Source organism: Orbicella franksi, chromosome 2 (assembly GCF_964199315.1).
Source record: "Orbicella franksi chromosome 2, jaOrbFran1.1, whole genome shotgun sequence".
NCBI lineage: Eukaryota > Metazoa > Cnidaria > Anthozoa > Scleractinia > Merulinidae > Orbicella > Orbicella franksi.
In genome coordinates this window covers 10028629-10041620 of record NC_138146.1, presented here as the reverse complement: position 1 = coordinate 10041620, position 12992 = coordinate 10028629, and the positions used below count along the sequence as shown (strand labels likewise).

Sequence of the window (12992 nt, the reverse complement as noted above, 5' to 3'; positions counted from 1 at the left end):
ACTAAAAGCATGTTGTCTTGCATACCGACAGAACAAACATGGTTGGTGTTGATTTACACGATCAGTATAAAACACACACTGGGACTGCGGTCTGCAGATTACAGACTATGGACTGGGCATAAAACACAGTTAGGTATAAAACACAGACTAAGCATTACGGACTGGGCATAAAGCGTGCACTGACTCAGGTATAAAATGGGAACTGCAGACTAAATGTGACCCCCCCTGTATTTTTATTCCCGGCAGGAATCCCGGCGGGATCCAAGCAAGATTCTCGCGGGGAAGCGAAATTCCTGGCAGCCAAAATCTTACTGGGATCCTGCCATGAATCTCACCAAGATTCTCGGCAAGAAGCAAAAATCCCAGTGGCCAAAATCTCGCTGGGATTCCTGCCGCGAATCTCGCCGAGATTCTCGCCGTGAAGCAAAAATCCCGGTGGTTAAAATCTCGCCAGTATCCTACCATGAATCTTGCCGAGGTTCGCAGCAGCCAAAATCTCACCAGGATTCCTAACGTGAATCTTGGCAAGATCCTTGCCGAGAAGCAAATTCCTGGTGGCCAAAATCTCTCTGCGATCTTGCCGGGAATCTCACCAATACTCATGGCAGGGAGTGAAATTCTTGGTGAGATTCACTGTGGGAATCTCGGCAAAATTTTAGACATGCTGCCACAAATTTCTTTTGGAGCCATCGTCTTTTAAATAAAGGTTAAAGCCTCCCAGTATTTAAGTGCTTGAGGGTAGTTAACTTAATTAAAAAACGTACACATATAGCTATGTGGCGGTTTGATTTAATGCCACTTAAATTTGTTTGTCAGTGACACAAAAATGGTGTCAACGATTTAAGAAGAAGTTCTGGCAAAATTCATGGTGCAAAGTTTGAAGTTTAAAAACAGCTGGATATCAAGAAAAACAGACTGATAAACAGACTCAAAACAACACGATTTAATTAATTAGCTAACAAAAAAGTTTAATCACAGTTTTTTGGTTCGCAAGAAGATAAAACACCAAAGCTCATACACAAATTGGCATGATATGCTTTACAATGAAAGAAATGTGAATATTCTTGTGCTCGACACCTTGCGATATCTGCATGTAACAAAATTTTTAGTAAAAGAAAATCATTACTGAAATAACAACAAAATGGAAGATAACATGGTCTACCAAACTTAATCAGTTGAAGCTGTGAAGAAGCAAATTTGCATTCATAGTTTTCATGAATGACATTTCAAGCCTCATCAAGTCAAAAGTTAAGTCCTTCCAGTTTTGGAGTCTGGTAAAATTGTTCAGCGTATATGCACACAGTTCCATCGAGGCTAGCTTCAAGAAGTCTTCATGAAATTCCTCGCACAACCAACCTCCATGGTTTGACGCTCACACAGCTGGCATGCAATTTAAGCTTACAACAACTTCAACAAAACACCTTTTCCCTGCAGAAAGGTCCTTGCTGAAGCTTCGAAGTAAACAAACCAGGCAAAAACAATTTTTCAGCTCTTTTCTGAGGTGGATTTTTTAGCAGCACTTGAAGAAGCCCTCAAACCTCCTGAGATGCCTTCTCTCCAACTCGCGGAATAGTGTATGCTATGTCCCACGTGATTCTAGCCAGCCAATCGTATTGCTGGGTTAACGACCTTGGCGGAAAGATTCCCGTGGCAAGCACAGGGAGCATGCAATCTTTTTCATTCCTTTATTTACTCTCTTCCTATTCAACAAGATTGTGTGATCCCTGTGTATAAACTACGAAGCACGTTTAAGAGCATGCGGCTAGTTGTCGCGTTGCCATTAAAAGCTCCAGTTTGTCTCAGACGCGATTGGCATGCTTTAGGTAAAACTCGTGTGGGATTTCATCTTCATTGCTTGTTTTCAACATGTGGAACTGTAAGATAAAGTTGTAATGAATATTAAAACTTTAACTAGATATAGTTCACGATAGTTTTAGAGTGGTTAGTTGCTTCCAGGGTCAAATCTCAAGATCAGGTTTAATGCACCCTCACCTGGATTTGCATTTCAGCCACGAGAATGTGCAACCTCTCGGCGGGAATTTCTACGCAAGAATTTTTTCTCACGAGAATTTAGTTCTCACCGGGAATACTACCAAGATTTTGCTTCCCGCCAGGATTCTCACCAGGATCCCAGAGGAGAGTTTTTCCTGGGCGGGATCCTAATGAGTACAGATGAAATTCATTTGATCAATTCATTTGCGAGTTTTGCCCCTGCTGAATGGAGACCAATTTCACGCCCACCTAACAGCTCAGGCACAAAAATTAATGCTGTCTGTAGAATTTTTGTTTTTTTAACATACCAAGCCTACCAAAACTCGAACGCACTCTTTAATCTACAATTACTACTAGTATTTACATTTAAGGTCATTCCACAGTATTGCATTGCGCATCCCTACTGCGCATAATTTCACATGTGATTAGCGTGCGCGCATTAAAAAATGGTGGCGTTTTCTTTTACAAGTGGAGGTAAATCATCATTTTCTTGCAAACGAGTGTGGTGACCTATCATTTTTAGTGCAGAATGCACTATTGAGATGGTTTAGGGGGCTGATGTTTGCTAAGCCACTAATGCCATAAGGTGTAAACTTTAATGTTTGTTTAATTAATTAATTAATTAATTACAATTAATCAATTAGCCTTGCGGGAAGGGGAGTTGGGTGGGGTAGGTACCCTAGTGGATTACGCAAAACCTGTCAGATTTACGTTGCTTTCTTTGGTAACATGACAAAGATATATATATGGTTTTGCAAATCTCATGCTATCCTTGTGGTGCCATTGTCTTAAGAACAAAAGCAATTCTCTCCAAATGCATGCGCAGATTAGTTAGCGTCAAAGTCGACTTTATGTTAGCCAAAAGATACATTTCTTATGGGACTACCCATGACCGTTGAATGCTTTCCCTTGTGGTAGAGCATAACATGTAAGACGCATGCGCTCTAGCATTGCTAGTGTGATAAACTCCGTTCTCGAGTTCAGATGCATGCTTTTTTTTACTTTTTGTAAATGAGTGATACCACACTCTCGTTTTGGCTGGGGATAGCAGTTATATTTCAGGTGCAAAGAACGCTACTGTGACTGCTTATCTTCTGGAATCTTCCCTAGCTCGATTCAAGAAATGTCGTCTGCTGTTTCATGAGTATTGTGTGTTTGCCAGGGTTGAAATAGAGAATGGGAACATATTGCTTCTCCTTAGCAGCTTGTTTGTTTCCTCTTCTATGAAAGAGAGCACAAAGTTCATATTCAGCCGAAACTTTCCCATGTTGTTACACGTAAAACAAGTAAATTTGTGACAAAAGAAACTTCGTTATTATTGCCGCACATTCCGTGGTACTTACTGAAACCTCCAATTAATTTCATCAGTCGATGAGGTGACTTGCTCACCTATGTAGGATATAATTTTGGTCAAGTAAAGATCTCTACCTTCAATACTTCTCGTTGAAACACTCCTCAGTTGTATTACTCAATAGCATTGTGTATTAGTTTGATGTGGTTTTATTGTTTACACCAACTCGGCTGGCAACAGCATAAGAGCGCACTCTCCCGTGGCTCGACGTGACTATTTGATGATTAGATTAGTTCTTGTTTATCTGTGAAATGAAAATTTGCATTTTGAATTAAACAAAATCGTTCCTCTTTGACTTTTCAGCAGATATTTAACTTTTATTTTCCAGTTATCTCCAGCAGTGAGTAAAAAAAAATACACATCTTTCCTATATTTTTGTGGAAACAAAGGTACCTTTTGGCACACATTGGCGAGGAAAACAAAAGTATCAAGTTACAAACATTGGTGCGAAAAGTACAATTGTCACATTTGCTGCAATGCCTTTCAAAACCATCTTGACAAACGGTAATTGAAAGGCCGCGTGCAAGAACGTCCCCTAGATTTTTTGGCCATTTTGAAAGTGTTCAAAAATAGCTGAATTTTGGCATGTAGGCTTCGTTGTACCTCAGAAACATTGCTCTGGATTTTTTTTGGCTGGGGCGCTCTTCATTCTCGAGAAATAATGTATGCAAAAAGCTCAGTTTTCCAAGCGGCATCTTTTGGAGATCTTTTGTTGAACAAAAAACAAAAGAAACCTTATTATTTTGTTGAACAGCAAACAGGCAGACTGTTTATAGTGTATTCCACTGAATCTTAGCTGTCTTAAAGTCAAAGGAAAATAGTATATAGAGCAGAAATCTGGGAACAGATTGTTTACATCGGTTATTGTGACGTAAACACAACACATGAATCAATCGAGCGGCAAACGAAATACCATCGAACGAAAAAGAGATGTGCCGCATTAGAACTCTGTCAACTAATATCTTAAGCATAGTGTTAAAGTACCTTGTGTGCCTGCCTGGTGGTTGAGAGGCATCATAAAGCCTCGATAAACCCATAAGTCATCAGCACGTTTTAAAGAATCAAAATGTGTTCTGAAACTTCGAAGGTAGCTGATATACCGTAATCGTGTTATCGGCATTCGAAGTCAGATCGAGCCAGGCAGCAAAGTCCAAGAGCAGTTCTTGCCCAAGAAAAATACCCTCTCGTGAGTTGTGGCCCATTTGCCAAGCATTGCAAGTGTCAAAGTTTGGAAAGCGAGAACTGGTTTTTGAGTGATAAAACTTGTCTTGTATCAACCGCCATGTTTTCCCGCGCACGAGGTGTAAAGACCCTTCCTGGCATGCATTGCGATCATGTTCTGCTCGCGTTTCTCGAACTGGTAACTAGATTGTTTCGGCTTTTTTCATTTAAAGGTAATAATGGCCAACAAGCAGCGATCGATTGTAACATAGATCTGTGATCCAGGTTGCGTTGATTTTATTTCATATCGGCATGATTTGTAGTGTTTTGAACTTCTGGGATCAGTGGACATGCAGATGTATGGAGACCCGTACGTTGCGCAGAAGGGTTAATTTGTTAATCTGTTAGGCGGTGCATGACATAAAGCTACGATCGCGTTTGTCGAAAAATATGTATTTATCTCGTGATTTTTAGCCATTTAAGACGTTGCTGTATTTAGAAAAGTGCTTATTTGATGTTTATTTGTTCAGTGCAGATAATCATTGTCCCAGATAACCAAAGTAAGTTCCGGATGTTAACACTATTTTCTGGCCGCCATATTTTACCTATTTAAACCTGAAATCAACATTTTTGAGCTTATAGTCGTTGCGTGAAATTAACATTTTGCTGTTTTCTAAGTGAAATCAACATCCTTTCCGTCACGCGTTACGTGAAATCAACATTTTTACCTGTTTAGACCTGAAATTAACAATTTTTAGTTTATAAGTTGCGTGAAATCAACATTTTGCTGTTTTCTAAGTGAAATCAACGTCCTTGCCGTCATGCGTTAACGTGAAATCAGCATTTTTACCTATTTAGACCTGAAATCAACATTTTTGAGCTTATACACAGCGTGAAATCAACATTTTGCTGTTTCCTAAGTGAAATCAACATCCTTGCCGTCACGCGTTAATGTGAAATCAGCATTTTTACCTATTTAGACCTGAAATCAACATTTTTGAGCTTATACGCAGCGTGAAATCAACATTTTGCTGTTTTCTAAGTGAAATCAACATCCTTGCCATCATGCGTTTACGTGAAATCAGCATTTTTACCTGTTTAGACCTGAAATTAACAATTTTTAGCTTATAAGTTGCGTGAAATTAACATTTTGCTGTTCTCTAAGTGAAATCAACATCCTTGCCGTCACGCGTTAACGTGAAATCAGCATTTTTACCTATTTAGACCTGAGATCGACAATTTTTAGCTTATAAGTTGCGTGAAATTAACATTTTGCTGTTTTCTAAGTGAAATCAACATCCTTGCCGTCACGCGTGAACGCGAAATCAGCATTGTTACCTATTTAGACCTGAAATCAACATTTTTGAGCTTATACGCTGAGTGAAATCAACATTTTGCTGTTTTCTAAGTGAAATCAAACATCCTTGCCGTCACGCGTTAACGTGAAATCAGCATTTTTACCTATTTAGACCTGAAATCAACATTTTTGAGCTTATACACAGCGTGAAATCAACATTTTGCTGTTTCCTAAGTGAAATCAACATCCTTGCCGTCACGCGTTAATGTGAAATCAGCATTTTTACCTATTTAGACCTGAAATCAACATTTTTGAGCTTATACGCAGCGTGAAATCAACATTTTGCTGTTTTCTAAGTGAAATCAACATCCTTGCCGTCACGCGTTAACGTGAAATCAGCATTTTTACCTGTTTAGACCTGAAATTAACAATTTTTAGCTTATAAGTTGCGTGAAATTAACATTTTGCTGTTCTCTAAGTGAAATCAACATCCTTGCCGTCACACGTTAACGTGAAATCAGCATTTTTACCTATTTAGACCTGAGATCGACAATTTTTAGCTTATAAGTTGCGTGAAATTAACATTTTGCTGTTTTCTAAGTGAAATCAACATCCTTGCCGTCACGCGTGAACGCGAAATCAGCATTGTTACCTATTTAGACCTGAAATCAACATTTTTGAGCTTATACGCTGAGTGAAATCAACATTTTGCTGTTTTCTAAGTGAAATCAAACATCCTTGCCGTCACGCGTTAACGTGAAATCAGCATTTTTACCTATTTAGACCTGAAATCAACATTTTTGAGCTTATACGCTGAGTGAAATCAACATTTTGCTGTTTTCTAAGTGAAATCAACATCCTTGCCGTCACGCGTTAACATAAAATCAGCATTTTACCTATTTAGACCTGAAATCAACATTTTTGAGCTTATACGCTGAGTGAAATCAACATTTTGCTGTTTTCTAAGTGAAATCAACATCCTTGCCGTCACGCGTTAACATAAAATCAGCATTTTACCTATTTAGACCTGAAATCAACATTTTTGAGCTTATACGCAGCGTGAAATCAACATTTTGCTGTTTTCTAAGTGAAATCAACATCCTTGCCGTCACGCGTTAACGTAAAATCAGCATTTTTACCTATTTAGACCTGAAATCAACATTTTTGAGCTGATACGCTGAGTGAAATCAACATTTTGCTGTTTTCTAAGTGAAATCAACATCCTTGCCGTCACGCGTTAACATAAAATCAGCATTTTACCTATTTAGACCTGAAATCAACATTTTTGAGCTTATACGCAGCATGAAATCAACATTTTGCTGTTTTCTAAGTGAAATCAACATCCTTGCCGTCACGCGTTAACGTAAAATCAGCATTTTTACCTATTTAGACCTGAAATTAACATTTTTGAGCCTATACGTTGCGTGAAATTAACATTTTGCTGTTTTCTAAGTGAAATCAACATCCTTGCCGTTACGCGTTAACGTGAAATCAGCATTTTTACCTATTTAGACCTGAAATCAACATTTTTGAGTTTATACGCTGCGTAAAATTAACATTTTGCTGTTTTCTAAGTGAAATCAACATCCCTACTGTCACGGGTTAACATGAAATCAACATTTAAACCTTTTTTGACCTAAAATCGACATTTTTGAACTTTTACGTTGCGTAAAATTGACATTTTGCTGCTTTCTAAGAGAAATCAACATCCTTGCCGCCGCGCGTTAACATGAGTCAACATTTTAAGCACTTTTGACCTGAAATCAACAAATTTGAGCTTATAGAAACTGCGTGAAATTGATATTTTGCTGGTTTCTAAGTAAAATCAAAGTCCTTGCGGTTGCGGCGGGCCGATCCTTTGTTATAATAAACCAAGGTGAGACTTCGACTTATAACAAAGGCTTGGCTTGGCTATTATAACAAAGGATCGGCTCTGTTTATCATAACAAAGGCCCAGCTTCGTTTATTTGAAGGACTCGGTGGGAAAAGGGCGTCAGGTATTTTAATCAAAGCTGAACTTTGTCGAAAATGCTCCAAATTTCGCATGCAGTTTCGTTCAGGTATGTTAAGCAATGTCCCGTAGTTTTCGTGCTAAAGTTTGCTTCGTTCTCGAGATATTGCGTATGCAATAAACCACTCGGTTTTTCCAACTTGTGTGCCTTTTTTGCATACGTTATTTCTCGAGAACGAAAAGCAACCCAGCGAAAAAAACTTCAGAGCAATGTTTCTCAGGTGAAACGAAGCCCACATGCCAAAATTGAGCTAGTTTTAAGCACTTTCAAAAATGGCCGAAAAATCTAGGGGACGTTCTTGCACGCAGCCTTTTAATTGTAAGTTATTTTTGGGCCTTGAAAGAAAACACAAACATAAAACATACACACTGCTAAGATTATGTCTTATTTAGTTTTTGTCCGCTTATATTCCGTTCATATTAGTAGACTAACAAGGGAGAGAACAGCATGGGTGAGGACCTATGTGACTACTGTATCAGAGCCATAAATTACACTCTGCACTATCTGAGATTGTCTCACTAGTTATCTGTTGTTTTGAGTTGAGAAATAAATTTCTCTGTGTAAAATAAATATGGAACAATTTTTCAAGTAGAACAAAAAACAATCATCAGAAACGTGAGTTTAGCAAGCAATCATGACTACAATCATGGTGCTATTATAAGGATATATTGTGTATAAACAAGGTTCCTAAATGAACATTGGGACCCCTCATTTTTAACTCATTCATGCACGCATGCGCAGTGAATGAGTTTTAGCAATGTGGGCCTTCATCTGGGAATCTTGCGTGGACTTTTAATCCTTGCAGACTTTTTAATTGGTGTAGACAGAAATTAAATGTTGATTAATTTATCCTGATCTTAACCGGAAATAACAGTGCAAGAAAAAAGAAAGCGAAGGGCGCTGACCAGGGCTCAAACCTCGGCCTGACTTCAGTCGCTGGATTTGGAGACGAACTCGTTTATATCCACTTGCCCATCTCGACATTCCTGCATTGATCAATGCCAAGAAACGCTCTATATAGCTGGGGTGTTACTGCTGGCCATCTGAAAATGACATGTTGTCGCCAGTTGTTTTTGGATGTTGTCAATCGCTTGCCAGATGGGATGTGTACTGTATTGTTTGTTGATAAACAGAGTGAATTTGGTTGGAAATACCGAAAAATTTTAGAATTTCAGAAGCGCAAATTATTTTCAAGATATTCCCCCATTACAGTCATTGTGGGTGCAATGAGTTTAAAGCTCCTCAGCTCAAGGCAGCCATTGTGGATTTTGCCTTCCTGCTTTTGCGATTTCTGGTGAGTAAAAATTGCTTTCTTTAATTGTTTTGAATTTGTTTTAAGCAAAACTTACAGCCCACATGTCAAATCGAAGCGACCTTGAAATAAACTAAAGCCTGTTTCAGACTTAGAGCACATAATTCAGCCAGGTTTACAATTGCTGTAAAGCTCCATTACAAAGCTACTGAAATGCCAAATGAATACTATTGCTTTATAATAATGGCCCTCAGTCGAATAAGTAACAGATGATGTTGTGAATTTCATAAAAAATTCCACTATCAGAAATCAAGACTGTTAATGAACTGTCAGACTACCTAATATCTTTGTTGTGATTTACTTCTTCACCACCATCTTGGAATTATGATAAGGTTCAACTTTTGTTAAATTGGAATTTTTTCAGTAAATGGTAAATGGTCAATCTGAAGGGAACTAATACCATCAAGCATTTTTGCTTCGATGTACCATTTGCACAAATCGTTGGTGAGCCAATTTTTGTGTAAGTGATAAACAACCCACATATCCAGAACGCTATGGACAAGACATTGTGCACTTGAATATCATAACACAATAATATGTGTTTATTGAACTACAAGTGGTACAAGCCTCAATAAAAACCCAATAGACTATGTTGTAGCTAGTAATATATACCGGTAAAGTAAATGGTCAGTTATATGAGTGTACATGCATATTTATATGCAAGCACTCAACGTTCCCACCATGTATTCCACCAAAATAACAAAATAGTTTAAATATAATGTATATGATATAGAATATTCACCTTTAATTTTGTCCTGTATTTTTTGTAACATGGTACATGTATAAAACAGTTATGCAAGCTTTCTCGAGGTTTACTGACAAATGTTGAACTAATCACTTGCATTTTCTTTGAATAAAATACCATACATAAACTGTAACAAGCAAACAGTGAAAATAAGACTTTCACTTAATATAGATGACACAACATTTGCTAAACAATGAACACAAATACTTGATAACAGAACACAGAACAATGCTTTACTGTCCTAATCTATTGTACAGCAAATAATTCATTCCCCAATCATCCAGTAAATTGTAAGTCTGCTGATAGCTTAAAGATACATGTCAGGAAGAAGCTTGACGCTTATTAATGTGCCACCAACATTAATAAACATTATTATATGGCTGTGTCTCACAAAGACTGGGAACAACCAAATTCACAAATTTGATTGGCTGAAATCGATATTGACCACGGTCTAGATTTCCCCATCTAGACCGGCATCTGTAGACCAGTTTCATTTTGCGTTGAAAAATAGCAAACTAAAATACAAAAATGTTCACCATTTTCTTTTATTTTCTTCTCAATCATTTATGGAAGTGCCAAAAAGCCTGATGACAGAAAAAAAGGTAAAGAAAACGAGCAAATTTCGGCAGGTTTAAGTTAAGTTCATCACCGTTCACAAGCAAAATGTCAGCAAACAGTTACATTAAACGAATTATAGTTTTTTTCTTTGCCATATAATAAACATCCTATTAACCAAACTAAGTCAGTCTGTATGGGAGAATCTTGACCTTGATCTTGTGTACAGACCTCACTGCATTTGGTCTGTACTCACGACCTCGGTCAAGATTCTCCCATACAGACCTCCAGCTCGGTTAATAAGAGCTAACAACAATACACAATAAACACTTCATCATTTCAAGGCTAAGAGCATGAATGAGTTGGCTCATAGAGCCCTTTGATTATTTCCAAATTTAAGTTCCTATAATATAAACAATCAATAGGCAAAGTTTGACAAAATCTCAGTGCAGGTTCTATTTCAGTGGAATGACCTTAATAAGTCAAATAATTATTCTCACATTTTGATTGGTTCTCACCTATGATCCATTAGAGGACAGACACATAGATGACGTCAATATAACAAACAGTGTCCCTCTATTTTTTTAAAATGGCAGAAACTTTACAGAATCTAGAAATTATTTATGTGACTGAGCGAAAGATGAAGTACAGAAAAGTCTTGCCAAGGCTGTGAACAGGTACGAGAAGAAGAAAGAAAAAGCTGTTTCTTTTTTAGAAATTGACCAAGAAAAAATACTTAAGCACCTCAGTCGGCAGTCAAGCGAGACTAAACCAAACACAAAATTTGTCTTGAAATTACTTCAAGGTAAGAAACCATTACTTTGTCTCCAATTAAACAAACCCAATGAGCAAAATGTTTATGAGATTAATTTATTTAAAAAACTCAACTTTTTAGTGTAGAGTGCACTATTGGGATGGTTTGGGGGTTGATTTTGTATCACCCGCTAATGTAATAACCAATCACTAATGTAATACTAATCACTAATGTAATAAAAATCAACCACTAATGTAATGAAAATCAACCACTAATGTAATAAAAATCAACCACTAATGTAATAAAAGTCAACCACTAATGTAACAAAAAAGCTAACCACTAATGTAATAAACTTTTAACCACTAATGTAATAAAAGAGCTAACCACTAATTTAATGCATTTTTAACCACTAATGTAATAAATAAGCTATTAATAGCTATTTTATGTCGTAGATATATTGATGTTTAATGTTAAAGTTCATCTTTCCAAGTGATAAAATCTCATTTCCTTGGCAACGTGGGCTCTGATTATGGACCGATAATTAAAAAAGGTAAGTTATTTAATTATATTTTATTATAGTGGAGCTCTGGCAGCCCAAAGGGCCGCCAAGCAGAGCCCAATACTCATATAGGAAAGAAAAGGAAACCCATGAGTTGATTTTCTCATGGCTATCTTGGCTAGCAGTATTGCTCGTGGGTGTGTACACACGACGACGGCGGAGTTGCCCAACATGGCGGCCATACTCCAAATAATACATTGACAGAGACATGCAGCCTTGGTTTACTGTGTACTTCCTTGATATTGGACATCCATGTTATGATCAATTGACACCTGTCAAAACAAGGTATCCGCTGACCAGTGTCACGTGACCATATCACAGGCTCAAATTTACAGCTCCTTGAGGTCACGTGTATTTTTGAAGTTGACTGCTGACCAAGTGCTGGTTATCGATTGGATCGCAGGCTCATATAAGGTTAACTTGTTGGAAACAGGGCAGGATTGTTTGGAAGCTGGTTAATGCTAACCCAGGTTTAAAAGTTAACCAAGTTATAACTTTTTCTTCTATACAAACGTTTCTTGCTGTTTTGTTTTGTGTATATGGTGATTATTAAAACTCAAAACAGAAGGCCAAACAATATACAGAAAACCTCACTGCAAAGTTACAAAACTCAAATCAAAATTCTACCTTTTTCTGGGTTAGCTTAATCAGGCTTTGAACAACCCGGCCCAGGAGCTATGCTTTTAGGCTGGCCTGAATCTATATATCATTTTAGCAATGAGACTCGCACTAGGAGCAGTACGTCATAGGCTTAAGTTTGTTGAACCTTGTTGTAAGAAAGATGTGATTGTTTAAGTTTTCGTTTTTCCCAAGAACTGCTAAAGATTGGAATCAGCTCTTCCCTGACATTCTTCATTACATCTTATTAGTTTAATGAGAACTTGTAGATAAGTATAGCTAATTTTTATTCTTTTGACTGTATTATTGCTGGACATGTAAATAACTCAATTTACTCTATATTTTGTAAGTGGTTGGTGTGTTTTTGGTGTGTTGTTTAACCGGCTCTTACCGACCTAATAAAGATGATGCATGATGATGATGAAATACAAATATAAAAAAGGGAAAATTAATTATGTAATTTTTTAAATTTAATTATTGCATGAGACCTCTCTGTTGTATTCTCTGACACTTGGTAAATAACAAAACACTTATTTACTGGAACCTTGAGAAAAAATGAACTGAAATTGTAGGTTTTGTGAACTTCTGACATTTCCAGTTTCTATCCGTTTTTAGTTGGAATGATCATGAATGAAT

The 12992-nt window shown here is 37.3% G+C and overlaps 1 protein-coding gene across 5 annotated transcripts in view; it reads left to right on the top strand.

Annotated features, from left to right (window-relative positions):
- The window catches only part of LOC145480000 (protein crossbronx homolog), a 95104-nt gene that overhangs the window by 67854 nt on the left and 14258 nt on the right, over window positions 1-12992 (top strand). The window contains exon 8 of one of the 5 annotated variants that reach the window (XM_081458490.1): window positions 247-12509. The exons of the other annotated variants lie outside the window; for them this stretch is intronic. Coding sequence (XP_081314616.1) covers window positions 247-422 — 176 coding nt within the window. The 3' untranslated portion in view covers window positions 423-12509. Of the gene's footprint in view, window positions 1-246; window positions 12510-12992 lie in introns of those variants that run through there. 5 annotated transcript variants of the gene reach the window in all.